General features: G+C 39.7%; 3 protein-coding genes across 8 annotated transcripts in view; 1 reads left to right on the forward strand and 2 right to left on the reverse strand.

Annotated features, from left to right (window-relative positions):
• Positions 1–32: 32 nt before the first annotated feature.
• Positions 33–17,411, reverse strand: tbc1d31 (TBC1 domain family, member 31). Of its 3 annotated transcripts, XR_003294854.2 has the most exons (24): positions 17,272–17,411; positions 8,527–8,667; positions 8,148–8,263; positions 7,639–7,817; positions 7,325–7,476; positions 7,007–7,166; positions 6,578–6,778; positions 6,303–6,476; positions 6,071–6,150; positions 5,801–5,947; positions 5,552–5,685; positions 5,151–5,284; positions 4,886–5,065; positions 4,545–4,777; positions 4,333–4,405; positions 4,118–4,197; positions 3,904–4,039; positions 3,255–3,347; positions 2,710–2,838; positions 2,365–2,559; positions 2,018–2,087; positions 1,715–1,918; positions 1,086–1,296; positions 33–168 (listed from the first exon to the last, which is right to left on the reverse strand). XR_003294854.2 is itself a non-coding variant. In XM_026293676.2 (23 exons), exons 1-23 carry the CDS (start codon positions 17,370–17,372, stop codon positions 1,142–1,144), a joined length of 3,267 nt encoding a protein of 1,088 aa, XP_026149461.1. In that variant the 5' UTR covers positions 17,373–17,411; the 3' UTR covers positions 814–1,141. The 3 variants fall into 3 exon arrangements, 2 of the variants coding, with proteins under 2 accessions (XP_026149461.1, XP_026149462.1); XM_026293676.2 differs by lacking the exon at positions 33–168 and having other exon boundaries at positions 814–1,296; XM_026293677.1 differs by lacking the exons at positions 33–168; positions 17,272–17,411 and adding an exon at positions 10,586–10,955 and having other exon boundaries at positions 814–1,296.
• On the forward strand, positions 13,509–18,618 carry derl1 (derlin 1). 2 transcript variants are annotated; one of them, XM_026293684.2, is made up of 9 exons: positions 13,509–13,838; positions 14,676–14,787; positions 14,877–14,941; positions 15,605–15,631; positions 16,363–16,458; positions 16,608–16,660; positions 16,858–16,968; positions 17,739–17,884; positions 18,386–18,618. In XM_026293684.2, exons 1-8 carry the CDS (start codon positions 13,686–13,688, stop codon positions 17,881–17,883), a joined length of 762 nt encoding a protein of 253 aa, XP_026149469.1. In that variant the 5' UTR covers positions 13,509–13,685; the 3' UTR covers position 17,884; positions 18,386–18,618. The 2 variants fall into 2 exon arrangements, with proteins under 2 accessions (XP_026149469.1, XP_033181499.1); XM_033325608.1 differs by lacking the exon at positions 18,386–18,618 and having other exon boundaries at positions 17,739–18,212.
• Positions 17,733–22,143, reverse strand: part of zhx2a (zinc fingers and homeoboxes 2a) — a 24,857-nt gene continuing 20,446 nt past the window's right edge. For 2 of the 3 annotated variants that reach the window (XM_026293680.2, XM_026293678.2), the window contains exons 12-14: positions 21,759–21,866; positions 19,394–20,502; positions 17,733–17,868 (exon numbers count right to left, since the gene is read on the reverse strand). In XM_026293680.2, coding sequence (XP_026149465.1) covers positions 21,761–21,866 — 106 coding nt within the window. In that variant the 3' untranslated portion in view covers positions 17,733–17,868; positions 19,394–20,502; positions 21,759–21,760. The remainder of the gene's footprint in view (positions 17,869–19,393; positions 20,503–21,758; positions 21,867–22,143) is intronic. The other variant, XM_026293679.2, reaches the window with a different exon arrangement.

Below are 22,143 nucleotides of genomic sequence, written 5' to 3' on the forward strand. Positions count from 1 at the left end.
CGAATCAGACTAACCATGAAAACATTACTGGCTGGGGACAGAGAGGTAAGGTGTAAATGGAAGACACACCCCTGCTAAGGGCAAGATAGTTTTACAAGTGATGAGAGGTGACAGGTGGGAACTGACAGTAAGATTCGTGCTGTTAGGTGTTGATGTGACTTTTCCAAGCTGTAAAAACAAACGTTCAGAGGTAAGTGCATGTCATCATGTGTGAGGGAAGACAGGTTTACTGGAATCTAGTTTCAAGACATGCACCACCATATTTCTACAAAGCACTGAGTGTGTTTATGGTTCTTTAACTAGGTCCAAAATGCAAACAAAAAAATTATGGGTTTCCTTCCAGGGCGTTAGAGTTCTTAAGAGCTGTTGAGCACAAAGAAAAGATGGGCGGAGAGACAGAAATGAATGAGTGACAGGAATGGGGATGGCTGTCACAACAGCTCGTGTCAAACATCGGGATCAAAACAAAAATAATCATGGGCACACCCTGACAGTGCTGAAACACACAACCTTCATGTGCCTTACAGTGACTATACATTTCCAGCTGGTCTTCCAACCTGGGTGCTCTCTCTCCACTCTTTTCACAAACCATCCATGCCTACAGTCTTGACACAAGCAGAAACAGAACAAATTCGTCCTATGTGTTACCATTTCCATTCCTTTCTTAATTCAATCTGAATGTGATAAATGGATAATGAAACTGTTTAAAGAGCTGCATTAGAAATGAATTATTGCTACTGTTACTTAGCAACAATAAGATGATAATATTAGAAGTAATACATGCATCATTTTAAAAAGGTACGAGACAAAAGGTGAATTCAAGACTTTTAAAAATACTTCATCCAAAACAGGTGTTAAATATGACAAATCCTTAAAAAACACTGAAATAAAAAGTCCAGCATGGAGAATGAGTACATGGGAAAAATGACTACACATTGAGTCATTTTGTATATATGTATCTCAATGAAAACCTTAAATATATGCAACAGAACATTAAATAGAGAAGGAATCCATATGAATGGATAAACAAATAGCAGCTAGTCAGCATATTCCTCTGAGTCATTGCTTCAGTTGTTTTAGCTCACTTGATAGAGAGTATATGTCTTCCTGACATGGAGTCAGGAATGACAACAGTTTGTGGTCACTGGGAGACAAAGGACAGTGTGTGGACAGACTGTGAGGAGGCAGAGCTGCCCTCCCTGGCTCTGGCTGCCAGCTTCTGTCTTAGTTCTCTGATTTCCTTCAGCAGTTCTCTCTCACTGCTGTCCAGCTGGGTACGTCCTCGATCCAGGGAGACTGATGGAATAAAGAGAAAGAAGGACAAACAGGAACATTGTTCACGTGAAAATATAAAATAATGGTACTTTAATGCATATTCTTGAAAAAAAAAGGACTTGTGAATTGCACTTTTCAGAAACAGTGGAAGGAAAGCCACTATGGAAATTTTTTCCATGAAATTACTCATTCTGGGTCAGACGTTGTTTAGTGGAGTTGATTATTATATTGCGGCAGTGCCAGGACATCCAAATATGTGATGGATCACAATCTTTCCACATTGCCACAACACGGATTAGCTTTTAAGCAATACGTCCACACAAATAGTACTTTCAACAGAGAAGATTTCAAAAGAAAGAGTTCTTCCGTCTTGTTTCACAAGATTACACGTTTTTAAAAACTAAACCAACAGAACAAGATCATATGTACAATGACTTACAGTTGGTGGAGGTGCTCTCAGAAGGTGAACTGCTGTTCAGACACATCATGTTGGTTCGTGTCTGTCGTGGGGTGGTGACAGCATTGGGTTTGATTGCTGCAGCAGTGTTGTTGGTTCCAGGATAAACAGCAAAGGCGGCACTGGGTCTGTGAGGAAGTCCTTTGATCGAGCCCGGTGGCCTCATCTTCGCCTGTCTGTGGCCCTCTGACACAAAGCAAATACCTGGTATTACATCTATATGTGGATAATGAATTGTTCAGCTCAAAAGTCATAAACACAAGTGGTGTGTGTGGGGAATAATACCTGTGTCTGCTAAAGATATGGGCTGTCGCTGCACCTGTAGCTGAGCTCTGGTAGTTATCACTTCATCCCACTGCAAATGAATGAAGTAATGACCAACCAGTAAGCATTGTGTTCCAAATCCCATAATCTGTCCACAGTTGTTTCATTATTAGTATTTCAGGCACTGGCACAAGCCTGGTAATGCAAATTAATTATTTTGTTTTATTAAGCTGTATTTTGTTTTACTGATTTTAGGTTTAACAGAAAAGCTCAGAAATGTTGTAGTAATTAAATTCACATGACACAACAGACAAGCCCACACAACATGTAAACTGATGTGTTGACAAACATACTGTTGTTGCTCCCACCTTCCTTCCTGCTACATCTCTCATGGTGTCAGCCAGTCTCTCCTCCTCTGCCAACATTTGCCTGTGAAGCTCTGCCAGCCTCTGCCTCTTCCTCTCCTGCTCAGCGTCAACCTGCTGCAGGCGCTCCGCCACCTCTCTTTGCCAGTCTGACTCCAAGCCCAGCTGGCACGCCTCCGCCAGGGACTCCTCCAGAGCCTGTTTGTGTAGAATGTGTTAACAGATACGAGAGATCACAGGTACCTGTGCCAAAATTGTAGTTTGGATGGATGTATGAGTGCATCAAGATCATGTGTTGACATATGTTAGTCTTCAAGACAGCCTCCACACTGGAGTGTTTCACTAAACCTGCATGTTGGTCTCTGTGTCGTGCACCAGCTCTGTGTAACTGTCCTCCTTCCTTTCAACCTCCCTCATCCTCATCTCCACTTCCTCCTCAACCTCCCATCCCAGGCGCTCCTGCTCCTTCAGTAGATGCTGAAGGAAAAGGGTCATTAAATGAAGGATTTGGTCAGATTATGCCCTCAATCAGTTAACAGGCAGCAAAATTCACCACTTATAAAGGGACATTACCATCAGTGTAACTACATGTCATATGTAAATAGAACAGCTAATCATCAAACTGTTTCTCTGTCAGGGTTGCAATGATAGATTGGTTGCTCTGTTCAGTTTTGATACAATGAGAAACAAAAACTACTTCACATATTATTACTGTCAAACATTTTCATTTATTCAGTATCCAGTAAGAAAGTGGTGTCACATATTATAGCTTGATGGTATTACAATTACAAATAGCTGTCTATGTCAGTAGGAGGCCCTGTTTAGGAAAAAGCGTAAACACAAGCAACACAAACACTAGAGAGGAAGGAGGGCAGTGCAATATGGGATGTTACCTGTTCAAGTCGTTTCCTCTGAGCCTCCAGCTCCATCTGTCTGACTTCCAGATCCTGGACTGCTGTGGCCGTTTCTCGCTCCCGGAGATCCATCTGTGGCAGAAATAAAATTAGAGGCATGTTTATTGGGAAACTGCTGATAGTTTTCAGAAATATCAGCAGGTACAACGATCCCTGTGACTGACCTAAGAATCACATGGGGGTACAACTCAAGATCCTGCATGTGATTAACATCTGCTTTACTGACCAAACTAACAACAAAGTGATGCAGCAGTCACTTGTGGGGTGTAATCACTTGTCCTGTACACACATGAAGCAAAATTTTTAAAATACTATACTTCAGACAGAAACTGACTAAATGTTGCCTACATTTGCTAAATGCCATGTTCTGTCCAGGTACTGAATCTTTTAGTAGAAACTTTCACATATGGAAATAAACACATTTCTCTGTTGAGCCCTTTTAGTTTGTCATGTCAATTGAGAATCTTTATTATAATATTGCTGGTATGTTTTGGTGCAGTTTTAAAATGTGTGTATATTTTCACATCATAAGCCATCTGAAAAAATAAGTGATTAAACTGAAACAAACAGGCACTAAAAAGCTATAAACTGTATCTCTGTTTGTGTAGCCAGAGGAGACTGCTGACACCTTTCTGCTGATCTCCTGGTCCAGTCTTTGAATCTGCGAGGCTCTCAAGTCTTGCTGGTGTTTCAGGAAGCGTCTTCTAGTTGCATCCAACAGTTGTAACTCCTTCACCTTCAGCTCTCTCTTCATGGCTGCCAATCTGCAAAAGATGTGGCAGTGTCAGCAAACCATTTCCTCATAACTCAATTATGGAACTGTGTGTGTCTTGTGCTTTTACTTTGCCCTTTGTTGTGTTAGTTTTTCCTCTTCCTGTGCCAGGATGATTCTACGTTGTTCCTCTGCCTTCCGTAGCAGCTCCTGTGTTCAAATTCAGACAATGAATTTACTTCATTTCCATGCTTGCATTTTATATTCACGTGCACTAAATGATTAAGACAGCAATATGCATTACAATAACATTTGCTTTAAATCAATGCTGAAAAACCCAATTACCTGTTGAGTATAATATGCCTCCTCTTCAGCTTGACGACGCACAAAATCTGCACGAAGCGCTGACACCTCCTGCCTGTTTAACAGCACATGTACACATGTATATAAAGCATCTTTGCTTACCACTCACTTCAAATTTAACAATACAACATGGGATTTACCTAAATAAATATATACACTTATATTTATTGTCTAATTATGACTTTAAATCTCACCTCTCACGGAGATACTCCATCTCCTGCAATCGTATCTTCTCCCTTTCCCGGTTCTGATATTCCACTATGAATTCTGGGTACTGGTTGAACACAGGGTACTGACCCTTGGTCAGTGGTGTAAAGTCACACAGCAAGGTCTTGGGGTGGATGTCAGCTGGCGTATTACTCATCAGCCGGTAAGCCTCCTTTATCATAGCGCCCACATCCAGGTTGTTACGATGATGAAAAAAGTACTGATAAAGATAGAAAAATTTAAAGGAGGAGGAGAAGCTGAAAAATTAACTGGCTGTGTTTACTCTTATTGTTGGAGAGGAGTGGAAAAGAAAGGGTAAGGCAGTTACCTCAAAGTCGTGTTTCTGGGAGCAGAGCAGCAGAGGCTCACGACAGCAGGTGATGTAAGCCACGCTGGCCATGATGAGGAATGATGGGTGGTTGGAGAATATATTGTCAAAGAGTCGGAGCCACTCATCACGAGTCAAAACCTCTGAGAACAAGGTCTCCAACAGGGGCCAAACATAAAGCTGGGAGACACAAAGAGATGCAAAATAAACTGTACAAACTTAAACAGGGCAGAGACGTGTTCAGGCTGTTGTCTGAAGCTGGTACCTGGGAAGTGATACCACAGTCCACCAGGTGTTGCAACAGCTCCTTGTCGTGATGAGCAAGAACGTTCTCCACCATGTTCAGGACATTCAGAGGAGGATTGGGGAAGTACTCAAACCAATGCTGGCACCAGTTTGCTGAAAAACAGCATTAGAGCCAATAAATTCATTAATTCTGTAGAGTGCCCATAGGTGGTTGTGTTTAGAGTCACCAATTAGGCTAACTTGCATGTGACTACAGAGGAAGCCAGGGATGAGTCAATCAATCCCCTGCTAAAATGTTCCTCTAAATAGGACCAACGATCATAAAAGAATCTTAAAAGCTTTCATTAAGTATTGTAGCAATAGGCAATAATGATGTGTTTATTCAAAAACTTACATCTCATAATTCAAATTAACATGTACCTATGACAGTGGCCACCACCTCAAAGCAGAGCATTGGGTTGTTCTGGAAGAGTTTGACAAAAGGGAAGGCCATCAACGGAAGGTACTCCACCTCTCCAAAGATGGCAGCCCATTGAGCTAATGCAGACAAAACCCTGCGGGTGGAAAAAAAAAGATGACTGGACTTGCTTCAAAGAAGTGAAAAACCCTCAGACGTTAAATCTGCCAAATTCTGTGGTCAAATGTGCTCAAGAAAGTATGTGACTGGACCTCTGCAGTCCCCTCTCCAGCTTGTGACTTTTGATGGGGTATTTATCATGCAGAGTGACATAGGCTGAATGCAGGCCTTTATCAGTCAGACTGCTGTATGCCGCATGGTTCTCTGGGAGACACAACAAAGACCGCCACACAAACATCCTGAAAAACACATACACAGACATGTGATATAAACTCCATGTTCAAAGTGTTTGAAAAAGAAATGTGCATTGTTCAGTTATCTGATTCACTCATGAATCCGCCTCATATGCCAGTGACATTTACCTATACTTAGCAGGATATTCTCCAAATGCCTTCAGCAGAGCCACCAGTCTCTTCTTATTCAGACCAGCTGGTAGTTCATTCTAGACGAACCCAAAGCCAGTCAAATAAAAAATTATGATCCCATTGCATTTAGTCAGAGTAAGTGAAATGCTTTGTGGGTATTTTTGGTTGGATATCTGAGAAATATATAGTGAAAAAAACACTTAAAAATATTGGTCTGTATTGTTCTTACCTCTTTATCCTCAGCTGTAGACCCAGGAGGAGGTCTAAGTATCTTCACTTGTGTCCGCCTGCCTGAACTCTTGGCTGGTCTCTGAATAACCTCTGATCTGACATGGACCTTTAGGTTTGACAAATCCTGATCAGCTTCACCAGCTGAGACTACTTTCACCTGAGAGGGCGGAGGCTGGTTGGGGCCAAACAATATCAGAAAGAACAATATCATCATAAACAACACATCAAACAATTTTTGCAACTTTACATATTATCACAACAACTCGCTGTTACCTTGTTTAATTCCTGTGTGAGACTCTGGACACTGTACACATTGATGCTGCCATTATCCATGATGGCCACAACATGTCTGCCGTTAGGGCTTACTGCCACTGTGGTGATGGCGTCGTCATGGGAACCCATGTGAAAAAGCAACTTGCAGGTGTGAATGTTGATAAAACGCATCATGCCGTCCTGACTCAATACACCAAGCGTCTACAGAGACAAAAACAAAATGCCATCAACACTAAAGTGTTACTCCACAGAAATGTTCACATACAACAGTCTGTAGGCACAAACACAGATACACAGATGGGGATTCTTCCAAACAAGTGGCACCAAACTCAACGCACACTAAAATGAGATATGAGAGTGGGAGCTAACAAACCACTAACAAATTCTTTGAAATAGCTTCAAAGTTCTCTGGTCCTGGTGTCTGTGTACCTGGCTGGCTCCTCCATCAAAGCTGTCAGGCAGGAATTCCAGTTGCCTGACGGTTCGAACCTGTGTGGGCATCTGAATCACCCTGATCAGCTGTTTGTTGTCCAGACACCACAAGTGCAGCAGGTTGGAGCGGCCACCCGCCACAAGGCTCTTACCATCACTGTCAATACAAGTCAGGTATATCAATGCTTGGCGGAGCCTTCAGATCCCTACTTACTTCAACTTTTACTGTGCTTATGAAATGTTGTTTAGTAATCATAGAGAAATACACTGAACAGCTACGTAGTCACTGAGGTGGTGGAGATGTGAGAGACTCACCGTGTGACAGCAAAGGCCTTGTAGGAGATTTTGGGCCCGTAGTCAGGGACAGGGAGCTGGTATTTGCAGAACAGTGTTTCACTCTCCCAAGCAAATATAGAGTCATCACTGAAACAGCTGAGGATGGTGTTACTGAGAGGCAGAAAAAACACCTGCAACACAATCCACAGTATACCATGGCCATGACATTAATAACAAAAGGAACAAATTTAGTGCATACATAATTCAGAATTTAAAATGAACCTCAAACCTAAGGTGTAAGACCGAGCACACTTTATAAATATTGTTTTCACTTGGTATGTCTACATGTTTACCCTCTGTACGCCAACAGACTGTCTAATGTTCAGCTTCCTCTTTCTCTGGAAGGTGTCCAGGTCCCAAAGCTGAGCCGTGTCTGACGATGTGGTGATGGCGTAGCGGCCTGAACTGTGGATGGAGATGGATGAAACTGCTCCTTCATGACCTCGCATCCAACTCACCAGCTGCTTTGTGTCTGTCCAAAGAAACAGACAGCAAATAGTCGAGAATTAATTTAGTTAATTCATAGTTTGTGGAGAGGAGAGGACAGAAGTGTTTGACACAGTCCCTCTTTGCTCTGCATGTAGCTGCTTGTAGCTGAAGGAAGGATAGAGCTGACTAAGACTAGCATTAGAACAAAACAAGATATCATTTGCACAATACAATAGAGCAACAGTGGTAATGAAAATACAAAACCACAAAATAAAGAACATCCATAATAAAGAATGTTATTATATATTATATGTTATTATAATAGTAATTATAATAACAAGAACAATACAATGCTTGGATGTGTCTATCTTACCTTTGTCAAAGCACTTGATGGTGTAGTCAGCAAGAGCTACAAGGAACTCTGTGGTCCTTCGGAGGTTGAAAGCCAGAGCTGTGCATGCCTGTCCTGTCTTCTGCACCAGACGAAACCTGCCCCAAGAAAGAGACAATAAAAAAAAACAATAAGATCAGTTAAATGAGAAAGCAGGCTAAGTTTTAGTAAGGGCCAGAAGATATTTACATTGCTCTTTTGTTAAATTGAGTGAAGTAATGACAGCAAGCAGACTGTGTAACTTGTGAACATGTAATAATTACAATTAGTGAACCTTTACAGAGTACATACCAAGAAAATATAATTTGAATGATAAAGATTGAATACATTATTTTAAGATGTCTAAACAAAGTCCCATCACCTGTTTCTGCTGACGTCAAAGACATAGATGTTGCCATGGTGATCTCCAGCCAGGAAGGACTCTCCTGTGGTGTCAAAGGTCACATGGAGGAAGCGAACCGTCTTGGCCTGCTGAGCAGTGCGCACCACTGTCACTAACACCCTGAGGACAATAAACCACACATTAAAAGTGCCACATACTCTCGACTGTCCTGAGGTTATAAGCAACACAATGCCGTGGATTGTGGCTACTCTCTTGTGTTTATAATATATCTTAAAAATAGCAGTTAAAAAATAAATGTTTTCCTGCAACAGCTTCTCTCATGATCAATAACACCAGCTCAGCTGCAAAGCTGACTAATGAATGAATCAAATAACAGTTGAAGCCCCACCTGCAACTGTCTGATTATCATCTCATGCAGAGAAGATTTTATTTACTTTTATTTTCCTGGTCTTTAAACAGTGACATCATACAGTACATTCATCTGGACTTGATTTGAGTATTACATCTTTATTAATCACACAGATTCCACTCACGCTATATAAATGTGGCGACTGTGTCACAATAGTGATCTAAAGGTACTGACTGGATTCTGATATTTAATGTCTTTACTGGCAAGACCCAAAAGACAAAAAGACAAAAAGACCAAAATGATCTTTGCCTATATAATTACCTACATTAAGATAAAGATTATCTTATCTTTAACATGTTTTTGGGAAACAGTTCTATACACACTTCTATACATATTGTTCTTCTTTCAAGTGAGTGAAAAAATGATAAATATATAATTATTACAAGTTTTTCATCTTTATTCTCTTACCTCAAATAAATAAAGTTATGCCTTGCCTATATGCTAAGTGAGATTTAAAATGTCATGCAAAAAACAAGAATACATCAAAATAAAAAGCAGCATTTGAAAATGACATCTATATTTTACATTTTTTAACAAGCAAAACAGCAATTCAAAATACAGACAAATGGACATGATGTAATGACCTAATACAAAGTCAAACTGTAGATACTGTACAATAAAAGCTTTCTTTGCTGCTTAAAATTTCTGTCGTTCAAAACTCTGATGTCAGAGCTGTTAAACTAAACGTTGGCGCTTTTTGGAAGTAATGAGTTTATGAAGTAAATGTATCTGTACCACTGACAATTAGAGAAACTGACATAAAGTGCTTTTCTATGCTCTAAAACTTTACACTAAACATTCACTCACACTGATGGTGCCATACAACAACTCACCTTCACCAAACAGCAACTTGGTGGTCAACAATCTACATATTCCTCTAGATGTTCACTAAAGAACCACACCTGCCATCCAGTAATGCAGACTCTCCCTTGACAACTGTGCACAACAAGGACTTGACCAAGACTAGACCAACAAAAATCAAATTACTAACATAGAGCTAAAATGATATGTCTTGGTAATAAAAGACCACGACCACAATATTATAAATATAGTGCATTTGGTGGAAATTAATGCATTTGATAGAATGGGTTGTGTTGTGTTTTCAGTGAGATATTAAGACTGGTTCAGTGTGAACTCGGCCTAGATGTGTCATTTACACTGAGTGCTCCTGTGCCCTGCCTCTCAGACCAAAAAGTGATGACAGACTGAACAGACAGACTCAAAACGGGAGCACCTGTCTGCATGTCTGCCAATACTGATAAATGAACCAGCACCTGGGGCATTCCCACAGGGTCGGGCATTGAAACTCTGCCTTGGCAAAGATTAGGTGCTCTGACAAACAATGCCATGTCAATACACACAGACTGTTTTAATCTAATCTGACTTTGCCTCACTCTGCCCATGTGTATAGCTGGAGGGGAGGGTTGGGGGTTCGATATGTAAAATTAAGTGAAATATCAAATAAATCAAAATATTGTGTGAAAGCTCACGTGTCTTTTCAGACATATGGGAAATACTGGACATGAAAACGTGCAACAAGTGTGGTTCAACGTAACTAAATGATAAACAGTTATCTATTTTAGTTACATGTCACACAAACATTTAATCCAGCTCTCTCCTCAGCATCAGGTGCAAAGGAGCACTAATCAAGCGTCGTTTCAAACCTACCCCTTGCCTGTTGTTAGCTTTCGATGCCAGATTTTTCCTTCGTCTTTGTTTCCGATGTCTGTCACCTCCATTTTAACGTTTGTAGAAACTAAGAGGATATATTAAGACAGAAATAATCCTTACTTTAACGTAAACGTCTCAGTTTAGAGTACCATGGCTAGCTAACCGTCTAATCCGTGTACAGGCGGCACAAACAGCGCGAAATTTGAAAGCGCAACACTCAGTTTATTAAGTTATTAAAAGTTAGAGAGGCTGTAAAAATTATCGATAAAATGTTAGTTTAAAATTTAGCATCAATTAGCACTGGTCAGTCTTTGACAGTCCCCTAAAAGTTTTACCGATAGCATACAAGAGCTTTGCTCAAACTGCAGTTTCAGTTTTTTTTTTTTTTTTTTTTTTGCGAGGACGTTATTTTGTCGCCCCAAATCGACGTAAAACGTAAACAGAGGCGTGCACTATGGGAGTTGTAGTTCAAAGACGTTTTTCTCCCCTATGAATGTAATTCATGGAACATAAACGTCTAAATTGTATTTCAGAAAAAAATACGGTGAACATGAGAACACTAAGGTCTCCAGTTAACAGAAGAAGGATAGTTTTAGCAGCAAAATGTAAGCTTTTTTTAAAACTTTTACTGGTGTTTAATAGTTTAGCTAGCCTACATAAAATAGGCAGGCATATATTTCACATTTTTGAATTGTACTTTTGAAATAAACCTATGGTCTTATCACAAAATGTTCATTTTTTTAAAATTGTACTATTTGTGTTATATAATGTGGAATCTCTGATATGGAATCTGTCTATCTATGTATGTATGTATTTCAGAGAGAAACTCTATATATGTATGTATGTATATGTGTGTGTATATAGTAATGTGTATATATATAGTATAATATATTAGATTAAATTAATAGTGCAGTTTATGAAATTCAGTAGATTGTACACAACTTACTGTGATGCAACATGTAAAAACTGTATGCAAAGTCTCATTGGCAGGAAGAAATACTACTACTAATAGCTAGGCTGCCTAGATGCTTCTCATCATATTACTTATTTTAAAAACAGACTATGATCACACTCATCAATTGAACAGCTATCTTCTGTAACTGTAAATACTTTGTTTCAAAAGGAAATGAAATAAACATGTTTTTCTTCAAGATGATCTCTATGGATGGCTTGAAAAACTTTACATTAACCCTATCCTTACACTTCAAATTGAGTAGTTACATTCTCTAATTAACTAGATATAAACCAGTAAACTGCCTGATAGTAAACCATTGCTGATATATCAATATCAGTGTATATATTGGTTGGTAAGTTTGATATACAGGAATGACATAAATATATTTATCATTGTTTAGCAAAAGTATTGTCATTGCACGATTTGTCCACCAGAGTGCATTGACAAGTTCATTTTTCAACTGTGAAGTGTGCTGCTCATTATATAAGGCAATATCAGAAGGATGGTCTCTCTGCTGAGTTGAGCAGCCTTCTTGCTTAACACTTAACATCCATCATCTTCATGCTGGTTTTCACATCCCATATCTGAAACAACAAATAAGATACAGATAGCAGACTGGACACATAAATCAAGTAGTGTGTAACACCTGACTCCTAACTACCATGACAACTTTTCAGGATCTTAGTCTTGAGAAAAATAGAAAAAAATAGAAACAGTGGACCCAGAAATCAGACCTGTTATGTCTTCTTCACTTTTTTTCCAAAACATGAGAGCATGTTGTCTTTAAGTATTTGCCGCTCTTATAACCAACACAGAAAGAACAACCTGATCCCAAATAAGTTTTAAAGCGGGTCACTCAATCAAGACAGACTTCTTTGCCCTGACAGAAGCTATCCATGCTGCCAGAACTCCCTCTCCTCTTCCCATATATAGACCAGTCTGTATCTGGCATCTTTTCTATTTTACATAGTTTCTATGTATGAAGATGCACAGTATCCTTGAAATAGGTGAGAAATGATTTCAGTTCCCAAAACATGAGCTATCTGCTGGCAGAGCTGTGGAGCGTGAACACAACATTACTTAAAAACAGATCATTTGCACCATTGTTCATAATACTTATTATGCTTTTAAATGTTTACATTCTGTCCATACCTCTGTAATGAATGCCATTGCACTCCAAATCATACTGCTGCTTGCCCACCTGCTTTATTGGCTCGACCAATGCTCTCCACACACAAATGTCTGCAGTATATGACAAGTAAAGTACTGGCACGCCTCTGCTTGTTGCTGGCTGCATCTGGATGGTCAAGTGGGAGCTTTTGCAAATTTCACAGGAAGTACTATAACACAAAGCTAAACCAAAAAATGTTAGTGTTAGAATTAACACACCACATCCGGTTCTAGTACTTCCCTTTCAAACTAAGAGTATGGTATATAGTGAACATAAATTAATAAACCAGCTCAACTAAATAAGCCTGCATCATCATGCAAGTTAGCATGCACTGTCAACATCCTGAATAACATGAACAACGCAATGACTATTTTACATGTGTAATTGTCCAGTATGAGAAGAATAAACCCCAAGTAAAAAGTAGGCCATTTTAGTTTACACTTAACATGATCTTGTTCTCTAACATTTGTATAAAATAAATCAACACTGGGTGTTTCTTAGTAACAAACTGAATGACTTTTAAAATTGTGAGTAATAGTACTACAGTTTCCCTGACCTTAAAAAACAGTATTTTATCTTGTTATTTTCCTAGTGTAATGTATGTCCATGGCATATAGAGTAATAATAATTTCCATTTATATTAATTGTTCTGTTATTTCTTCTGTCTAGTCTTTTTAATATTTTCTTCATTTGAATACATTGGTTGGTTTCATTGTTTAGTTAGTTTTGATTAATAGAAGCCACAGAATATGTCCATGGTGTTTTACTTTGAAAAGCTGAGCCGGATGTGAATGCTCACTTCATCAAACACAGAGCTAGCTCCCTATGATTAGCCACGTCATGTAAACTTAGTTAGCAGTGGAGCAGTTGTGATAGAAAGGCAGCGAGGAGTTGTAGTTTTTTGTGGGGAATACTAGTTTTTTTTTCAGAGAGAAGCTCTTGTTATAAAGGAGCAGTAATTCTATAAAAAGATGTCGGATATCGGGGACTGGTTTAAAAGCATCCCTTTCGTCACCCGGTCCTGGTTTGCTGCCTCCATTGCTGTTCCCTTTATTGGGAAACTAGGATTGGTGGACTTTAGACACCTCGTGCTGGTCCCAGAGTTGGTCTATAGCAGGTTTCATGTAAGTCTGATTTGTCTCGGTTCACCTGTGTGCGTTGGAGTAGCTGAAAACGACGGGGTCGTCGTGTTTTGGATGCGCTCGGTTAGTTAGCAGGTGGCTAACACTGAGCAGGCCGGAGCTGTGTGACAGCCAATCACAGCCCGAGACGTAGGAGCTCCGGACTTCCGGATACTGTCAAAATGCTACTTAATTTAGCAACTCTGCCGTGAAGTGTAAATATAACAGAGATATTTTTACCAGAGAGCGAAATGTTAAGATTTAGACTGGGAGGTTTCATTAAATCATTTTGATTCAAACTGTTATTTAAGTAGTTGGTGCTGTTGCTCCTGCAACAAGGCCAAAGAACTTTGGACCTACTATAAAGGAGGGCGGGTTGTCCCCGCTGTGACATGAGCCCTTAAGGGGTGTTTTTTTTTTACGGTATGTCACTAACTCCACAAGCCAGGTAAACTGAGGTTATACAGGGTTAGTCTGAACGGCTGAAGAAAGCAGCCGCAGTCCGACTAGTTATTTGCAGTGACCGAGAAAAACGATGTGCAAAGAAATACTGCATACTTTGTGATTTCAATCAGCTACCAAACCTTATGCTCCACATTACCCAACTATAACATATGGTAATAGCCATTTAACTTAGTCTAAGATGAATCATTTTCTGCACTTGTATTAGGGTCTGAATGGTTATCCTAACAATCATAACACTTCCTGTAGAAAGTGGGATGGTGTGAAACGTAATATAAATATAAAAGCTCAATCTTGATAGTCTGTATCTGTGCATGAGCACAGGTTCACATCTTAATGCAGTTGTGTATTAGTGACTATCTTTCCTCTCTGTTTCAGCTCTGGAGACCAGTGACAGCCACCCTGTATTTCCCAATAACCCCCAATACTGGGTTTCTATATCTCGTCAACCTGTACTTCCTCTACCACTACTCCACTCGGCTAGAGACAGGTGAGACTACTGACTGCAGTGGTTTAAACACATGCAGTCACAATAAATGCTTGTCTTGTGCTAATCTTTCCCCTGGTATTGTTTTCCAGGGGCCTTTGATGGCAGACCTGCAGACTATGTCTTCATGCTCCTCTTCAACTGGATCTGCATTGTTGTATCTTTTGACTGGCCTCACAAATGACAAACCAATTTAAACATTGCCAAAATTATTATTACTATAAATTGTACAGTTAATTATTCCATCAACCTTACACTTTGCTGCTTCCTTTCCCTTCTGCATTTATCTTTCATCCGTCTTTGCTGCACCCTGCTCTGTCTCTCTGCAGCACTGTGTCATGTCAGGGTGGCTCTGTGCCAGTGGCCCAGTGTCAGTCTACCCCTGCAGAGCCGTGAAACCTAAACTAGGTCGCAAGCAGGCACCAGCACCACAGTCTTGTCTCATCCCATCCCAGTGTCTTTGTTTTCAGGAGTTCAGCTTGAGTCACAGACATTTCTTGATGACACGATACATTCCAACAAAATCCTGTTCTTTTTAAATAAACCAAAAAGGTTTTGTCACAACAGTGTTTCTCACCTCAGCCACATTGTGGAGATGAATGGGGCTAAAAAAAAGTGAGCTTCGGGAGGGAATGTGAGGTCTGATCTGCCAAGGTCAGATGCCTTGCTCAAGGGAAAGAGGCAGAAGTGGTGGGCGAGAGTCAGCTGATGTGGGGGTTTGAACGGGCAAACTTCCAGGCTGAAGCTGTGTAAATCTTAAAGCTATAGCTGTGATTGTATTGAGCCATGAGGTTTATAGGCCTTGACTCTGTAGCTATAGATAACTGGACTGCTGATGAACATGCGGGTAAGGATCCTCCTCACTCTTTTTCTAACATGATGTGAAATTATGTCCACTGCACAGGCCTAGTACATAAATGTTATATCAGTTTAATTTACTACCTTTGTGATCTGATATTTTGTGGAATTAAGCTTTCAAACCAGGAGCCTGTACGAAGAGGCAACTTCAGCCTAACAATGGTGATCTGGAATAACTGGTATAATGTAACTGGTTACCAGTTGACTCAGGTTTACCCTGTGTAGCTATAATAAAAACCAAGGTTGGAAAGAAGTGTGGAAATTGTTAGGCTTTTTAAAATATGCTTGCCTTCTTCAGCTAATTCAGTAGTTTATATGTAATTGGATTGTCTGTTTATTTTCCATTGGGACATGTTGGTGTTTTTTGCCTCATGATGAACAAATTTCATGAATAAGTTATGAACTTAAAAACAGTAATAGCAAATTAATGCTGCATCTGCTGCCAAAGCATATTGGAATATTATACAACAAAATTTCTTATGTTTTGTGCTCATTTTTGTTGCTGATTTTTTTTTTTTTTTTTTTTTTTTCCCCCCCCAATGTTAGGATTCCATAGGAATCGTGACTCTAATGCATTTCTTCATGATACAAGCCCCAAGTTCTGATGTGACCTAAATTTAAATAAACCCTGGGCTTTAAAAAATGATTGTGGAAAACAATGTACACAATTGTTTTGCTGATGCTTTTTTTTTTTTTCTGGTCTTGTGTTTATGTTTTCAGCTGCTGATGATCCCATTGATCATGTCTGTGTTGTACGTCTGGGCTCAGTTCAACAAAGACACAGTCGTGTCTTTCTGGTTTGGAACACGATTTAAGGTGTCGTGCCTTTAGCATCCAGCACATCACAAATAGCACATTTTATGTAGTAAACAGTTTTCTAACGTCTACTACCTGAATGTGATGTGTTATCACTCATACTGAAGATAAGCCCAATATTTATAATATTTTCTGTTGTTCTGTCCTAGGCACATTACCTACCTTGGGTCATCCTGGGCTTCAACTTTATCATTGGAGGCTCGTAAGTAACTGCTTCTAATTAGCTGAATTGAAGACACTGTTTATTTATTGTTATATTTTCACACTGCAAAATGGAGGATTTGTTTCTATATTCCAAATTAGGGGATAGCCTAATAATATTTTACAAATTATACCTAAATGCATACATGTTACCATATAATATGGACTTTTTATCTTCTCTGTGCTGTTACTGTGCAGTTTTGTGAATGAACTGACAGGGAACCTGGTGGGTCACCTCTACTTCTTTCTCATGTTCAAATACCCCATGGACCTGGGAGGACGTTCCTTCCTCACCACACCAGAGTTCTTGTGAGTTTTTGTTTTGTTTTTTTTCCCCCCACATAGCATGGGCTTTAGTTCTGTTACTGTAGCTTATATTAGCAAATTTAGATAGATTTTGATTTGTTGCTGAGTCAGTTAGCCATTGTACTGTAATTTCCATCTGTGGCCACAATGGCTGCTGTTAAGCTAAAGATTCATTCACTCTACAATTCTGTGCACGGGGGGGGGGGGGGGGGGGGGCCAGTACAGTTAGCGGACAGGATGAAGTCGTCTGAAATGCCTAAACCAGTTTAAGAAAACAAATGGAAAAAGGAAGGGCAATATTATTACCCCAAATGTTCGTTGGATCTTGCAGAGAAACTTTCTGGCTCATCTGTACTGCATGCAGTTCCTGCACTCACTTCCACGAAAACATAAACAAAGATTTGCATTTGCTTTTGTTTTACTTCCAAACCGTTTGGATATATGAGTCAAACTGGGGGAGGGGAAACTAGTTTTGTCCCCTATGTTCAGTGTTGGATAACAAAAACAGCTCAAGTCAGATAGAGCACATCTGACAACACAGGAAAAACATACAGCCTCAACAGACAGAGGACGTTAGTGTGGCTCAGAAACCTTTTTAGCCACAGAATTAGCATGTTGTCTCTATCTCTCAGGAAGGAACGGCAAAAACAATATTCTTATAATTTTAAAATTTCTTAATTTCAACGTTTTCAATGTCCCCTGTTTTTTGGAAAGATCATATTCTGACAACTCCCCCTTCATCCTTGTGCACACCTCTCTCCTTGTCTTCCCAGGTATCGGCTCTTCCCTAACAGGAGGGGAGGCGTGTCGGGTTTTGGGGTCCCTCCCAGCCGAAGACCAGCTGCCCAAGATCAGGCGGGAGGAGGCGGGGGAGGACGTCACAACTGGGGCCAAGGCTTCCGCCTGGGGGATGAATGAGGTGAAAGAAAGTTACAGCCCAGTCCTCAGCTGAAGTAACAGATGGCTGTGTGGCTGATAATTCAGGTTAAAATGTTTGCTTCTTCATTCTTCTGTTTGAGGGAATGAAAGCCTTGACTTTATAGTTAATTCACATTTAGTTTTAAAGTATGTAACAGGAAGAAATTTAACAAAGCACACATTTTAACCAAGAAGACACCAACCAGCAGGACACAGACTGTGGCTATAGGCTCTGTTCAGTGAAGTGAAGCCAGCTCTGCTGTAACTACCGTGGATGTGTCCATGTCAAGCAGATAGAAGAAAATATGAATAAATCAGTTTCTTTTAAAGTGATGATTCTTGAGCCCCCCCACCCCCACCTTACCTCTTCTTATCCCTTCTCCACACCCTGTCATTGGACTGTCAAGACGAGATGTTGCAGCTGCACACCAACATGCTGTTGAATTTGATTCTTGTGTTCCTGTCCCCTCTCTCTCTCTCTCTCTCTGTGATGCCATATCAGATTACGTTGTAATTACGAACGCAGTGGGAGTGTGATTTCAGCCATCCCTTCACAGAACATGGACACAGCTATTTAGAGAACACTGTTTCTGGGTCTGAATTTACATTGGTGTAAAAGGTTTTCTAAGCCTCTGTGGCACAGACCTCATTTTTCTCCATCATATCAGATCTTAACCAAAATGATGTAAAGATACGATTTTGGTCTTTTTTTTTTGTAAATATAACAGTTGTTTATTGAAAAGACAGAGTCTGAGTGTTTGATTATCTCACTATATAGCTAAACATACTGCAAATCTAAGACAACGCTTTAATAATTATATATATGTGCGATACATCATTTAGGGCTAAAACTCTTTCATTAATCGATAAAATAATTGGTAAGCTTGTTAATCACGTCCTAGAGCAACTATTACCCTTAAACATCACTTCAAAGACAAGAAACAACTTTGTAATGGACTTAACTACATTCAGTTTGTTTCTAATTTGATGCACATCATTCAAACAGGATGACAGGGAAGGGTTTTACCGTCAGTTGTGTTTATTGAGTTACAGCAGACTTAAAGTAGAAAATGAAAATGTAAGCCGTTTTCCATAGAAGTTAACCAAATGTACAGTATCCCAGATACTCGTTTAAACAAAAACCTAAAGCAGCAGCATTAGACGTTCTGCCAACAATCAGCCTGCTGTTATAACCAGGCTTATCGTCAAATCCAAACAACTCAACTTTTTCCTGCTTAAGCAAATGTTGCAGGGACTTGCAGTTTGACCCTGAAATCACAGAAACCTTTTTAAATGGTAAGTTGTTAAAAATTATAATTGTTGAAGCACATGCAAACAGTTCATATTTACCAAAGATTCCAACTAGTTTCGCTGGTTTTTGGAAAAGGTCCAAATATTTTGTTTTGACTCAAATATAAAATCCTCATACATTCATTTTGAACTGACTGTAAAAAAAAAAAAAAAAAAAAATTCAACTAAACCAAACCCTGCTTTGAACAGAAGGACCTACCTAAAGCCAGAAAGCATAAAGAGCAGACAAGGTGTGTTCACCAATCATAGCTGAGCAACATCGGAATCTGAAATGATTCAAATAAAGAAGCTTTGATTATTTTATCATGCGTGAAAACACTTCCACCAAAATGTTCTTCGCATGTTCAGTCATGTTTTCAAAACAGCCGATAAGCTGAAATACTAACAGTCTGTGCTCTAATCAGTTCTGAGGCAGACAGGAGACATGAGAAAAGAGCTGACAAGGCAGTGCCACCTTTAAAACAAACAAACAAACAAACAAACAAAAAAGGAATGTTCTATACTGTTTGTTGAACATGCCTCAAGTACTGATGCAACAACCGGCTGATTAGAAAGGAAGCTAGAGGTTCAAAAGTACAGTGCATTTGTTCATTCGCCCTAATGCTGGTAGTCTTGGTCTGTTCATTCTTTGGCCTCTCAGCAGTGAGGCTGTAGCTGTGTTCAGATTGTCCAAAACACTGTCATTCCTCCTAAATGCCACTCAAGCCCTTTTGAGTGTTTTCCACCTTCACCAGCGTAACTCAGAGTAAAAGAGTCATGGTGATGCTGTGATGCTGCAGGAGAGAAAGAAAAAAACGACACTTTCCTAACATGAGAATATCTTATCACTACAGCAGGGATATATGCAAGTGCTATCAAAAACTACTCGTGATGAGTAGCGTGCAAATGTGTTTTTCAAAAAAATAGGACTGATCTTTAGCGAATAACAGATTATCATACACTTTGATCTTACAACAACAAAAAAACATTCCAGGTTTTAGGGCAGCAGTCTGCCTTTTTTAAAAAATGTAACAAAACTTGCCCTCCTGGTAAAACTGTACAAACTTTTTTGTAATACAGAAAAATATTTACATGGGTGTGTCTTATTTTAAAAAAAAAAAAAAAAAAAAAAAAAGAGGGGAAGCAGGGGTATTAATAGTAAGAACAATGAATCAAGTCCAGCTTTGGCACTCCTCCCAACATCTGCACCTTATATTAGTCCTTTAACAGTGGAACTTCAAAGTCCCTGGCGCTTTGTGATGACATCACAGTTACATTTCTGGGTCATCCACATTTGGTCATCTTAAGTTGTTATTGGTGACTCCCTATCTGCAACAGAATCAGGAACACGGGAAGAAAACACCATCAGGGCTCAATAAGAGGAAGGTCACTTCTCACTTGTATATTCTAAGGAAATGCATTTCATTATGTTGCAGCGGCCAGTGGGAAGATGGGAGATGTGGTGCACTTCCAAGTGAAAAACAAATCTGGCTACCATTTGTACACTTTGCTCTGACTTCCTGTGACAGTAATGATGTGTGTGTAGGCCTGTTGTACAATGCTAATGATGGTGTGGTCCAAATATCATCCTGCTGTCCCAGCATGCCATCTTTTTGAAGCACCAATCAGAGGTAATTACAAACTAATAACTTCCTGCGTAGTGGGAGGCTGCAGCTGTAGCATCTCAAAGGAACAGTTCACCATTTATTTATCTATTTTGTTCAGACCAAGGCACACATACACTCCAGCCCCCACCAACGAATCAATCCCTTCTCTGTGGCCAATTTTTTTTCAGGTCAGAGTCACATAGGGCTGCAGCCTATCCCAGCATGCACTGCGAGGAAGCCAGTGAAAAGCAGCAGTCTGTGGCTTCTCTAGTTGTAATCAAATTTTCAGACTTCAAAGCAGCACTAAATATTTTGTATAAAGAATGACTGTGTGTAATGTTATATGGAGATGAATCCTCACATTATCTGACTGCAGTTGCCCCCCAGCTCATGGAGCGCTGTCTATCTTTCAGCTCATTGGTTTCCTGTTACAACCTACATCTTATTGTTCTGATTCACTCCAACTGCTTTCAGCCACGTCAGGCAGCTGTTTTTTGGAAAAAAAACTCTCAAAGACTTAGGGCTCTGCATTACTTGCCCAGCAACATGCTGCAGACATGCAATGATACCACCAACTAGCAAACACATACACACACTTGCAAAGTGAAATATCTGGCTAGCTTAAAAACCACATATTTTTTCCCAGACATTCATCAGGTGGCCAACAACCCTTTTTTTTATATTGCTGGGTGTGTAAATGGGTAATAGTTTGCAAACATGATAACCATATAACTTTTACAAGGCCATAAAAATATACCAAATGTGTGTTTTTCTGAACCCAAGTGGCCGAACAAGAAGAAAGGAAACAGCTTTACATTCTGTTAATCTCACCAGTGCTAGGAAGGAAAGAAGTGGCCCCTTGCATTTTGTCCATGTAGTGTAATACCACCGTATGGTATTTGTCTGCATCGCCCCACTCAATTCTGCTGCTGTTACTAAAATAAGTTCATACTAGTCTATTTTACCAGTTTAACCTACCATCAGCCTGTGACCTGTGAGGTCAAAACATCAGAGTCTGTTGCCAGGATCTGTCTTTCCACAGCTCCTTCACTATCCTCCCCCACAGCCACCGTCACCTTTACCCACCTGGCATGAAAACAGATGTTTAAACACAAAACAGACTCCTTCCAGGAACTGGAAACAAAAATCATAGAAACATTTCTTCTGTTTTGCACCTTGAATGGTTCTGTGAAATGTGCCCTTGCGTGAAATCTACTTGCTTCAACAAATAACAAGTGCAAAGAATTGAGTCATTAAGCATACATCACTTACACATATTCCTTTTAAAAAATCGAAATAAATATAAATATAAATATTATTGGCTGGTCGATTTTAATTCCCTGACCAGAAAAATCATTAATGA

The sequence above is a fragment of the Mastacembelus armatus genome, chromosome 16 (genome assembly GCF_900324485.2).
Source record: "Mastacembelus armatus chromosome 16, fMasArm1.2, whole genome shotgun sequence".
NCBI lineage: Eukaryota > Metazoa > Chordata > Actinopteri > Synbranchiformes > Mastacembelidae > Mastacembelus > Mastacembelus armatus.

What these genes read in the sequence shown, in the direction of transcription:
- derl1 (XM_026293684.2), top strand. Translation starts at nt 13,686, where the DNA reads ATGTCGGATATCGGGGACTGGTTTAAAAGCATCCCTTTCGTCACCCGG. An exon ending in TGGTCTATAGCAGGTTTCAT is followed by an intron (nt 13,839 to 14,675) that starts GTAAGTCTGATT and finishes TCTCTGTTTCAG; the next exon opens with CTCTGGAGACCAGTGACAGC. An exon ending in TCAACTGGATCTGCATTGTT is followed by an intron (nt 14,942 to 15,604) that starts GTATCTTTTGAC and finishes CTGTAGCTATAG; the next exon opens with ATAACTGGACTGCTGATGAA.
- tbc1d31 (XM_026293676.2), bottom strand. Translation starts at nt 17,372, where the DNA reads ATGCAAATCTTTGTTTATGTTTTCGTGGAAGTGAGTGCAGGAACTGCA. An exon ending in AAGGCCTTTGCTGTCACACG is followed by an intron (nt 7,167 to 7,324) that starts GTGAGTCTCTCA and finishes TTGTATTGACAG; the next exon opens with TGATGGTAAGAGCCTTGTGG. An exon ending in ACACAGAGACCAACATGCAG is followed by an intron (nt 2,560 to 2,709) that starts GTTTAGTGAAAC and finishes CTACACAAACAG; the next exon opens with GCTCTGGAGGAGTCCCTGGC.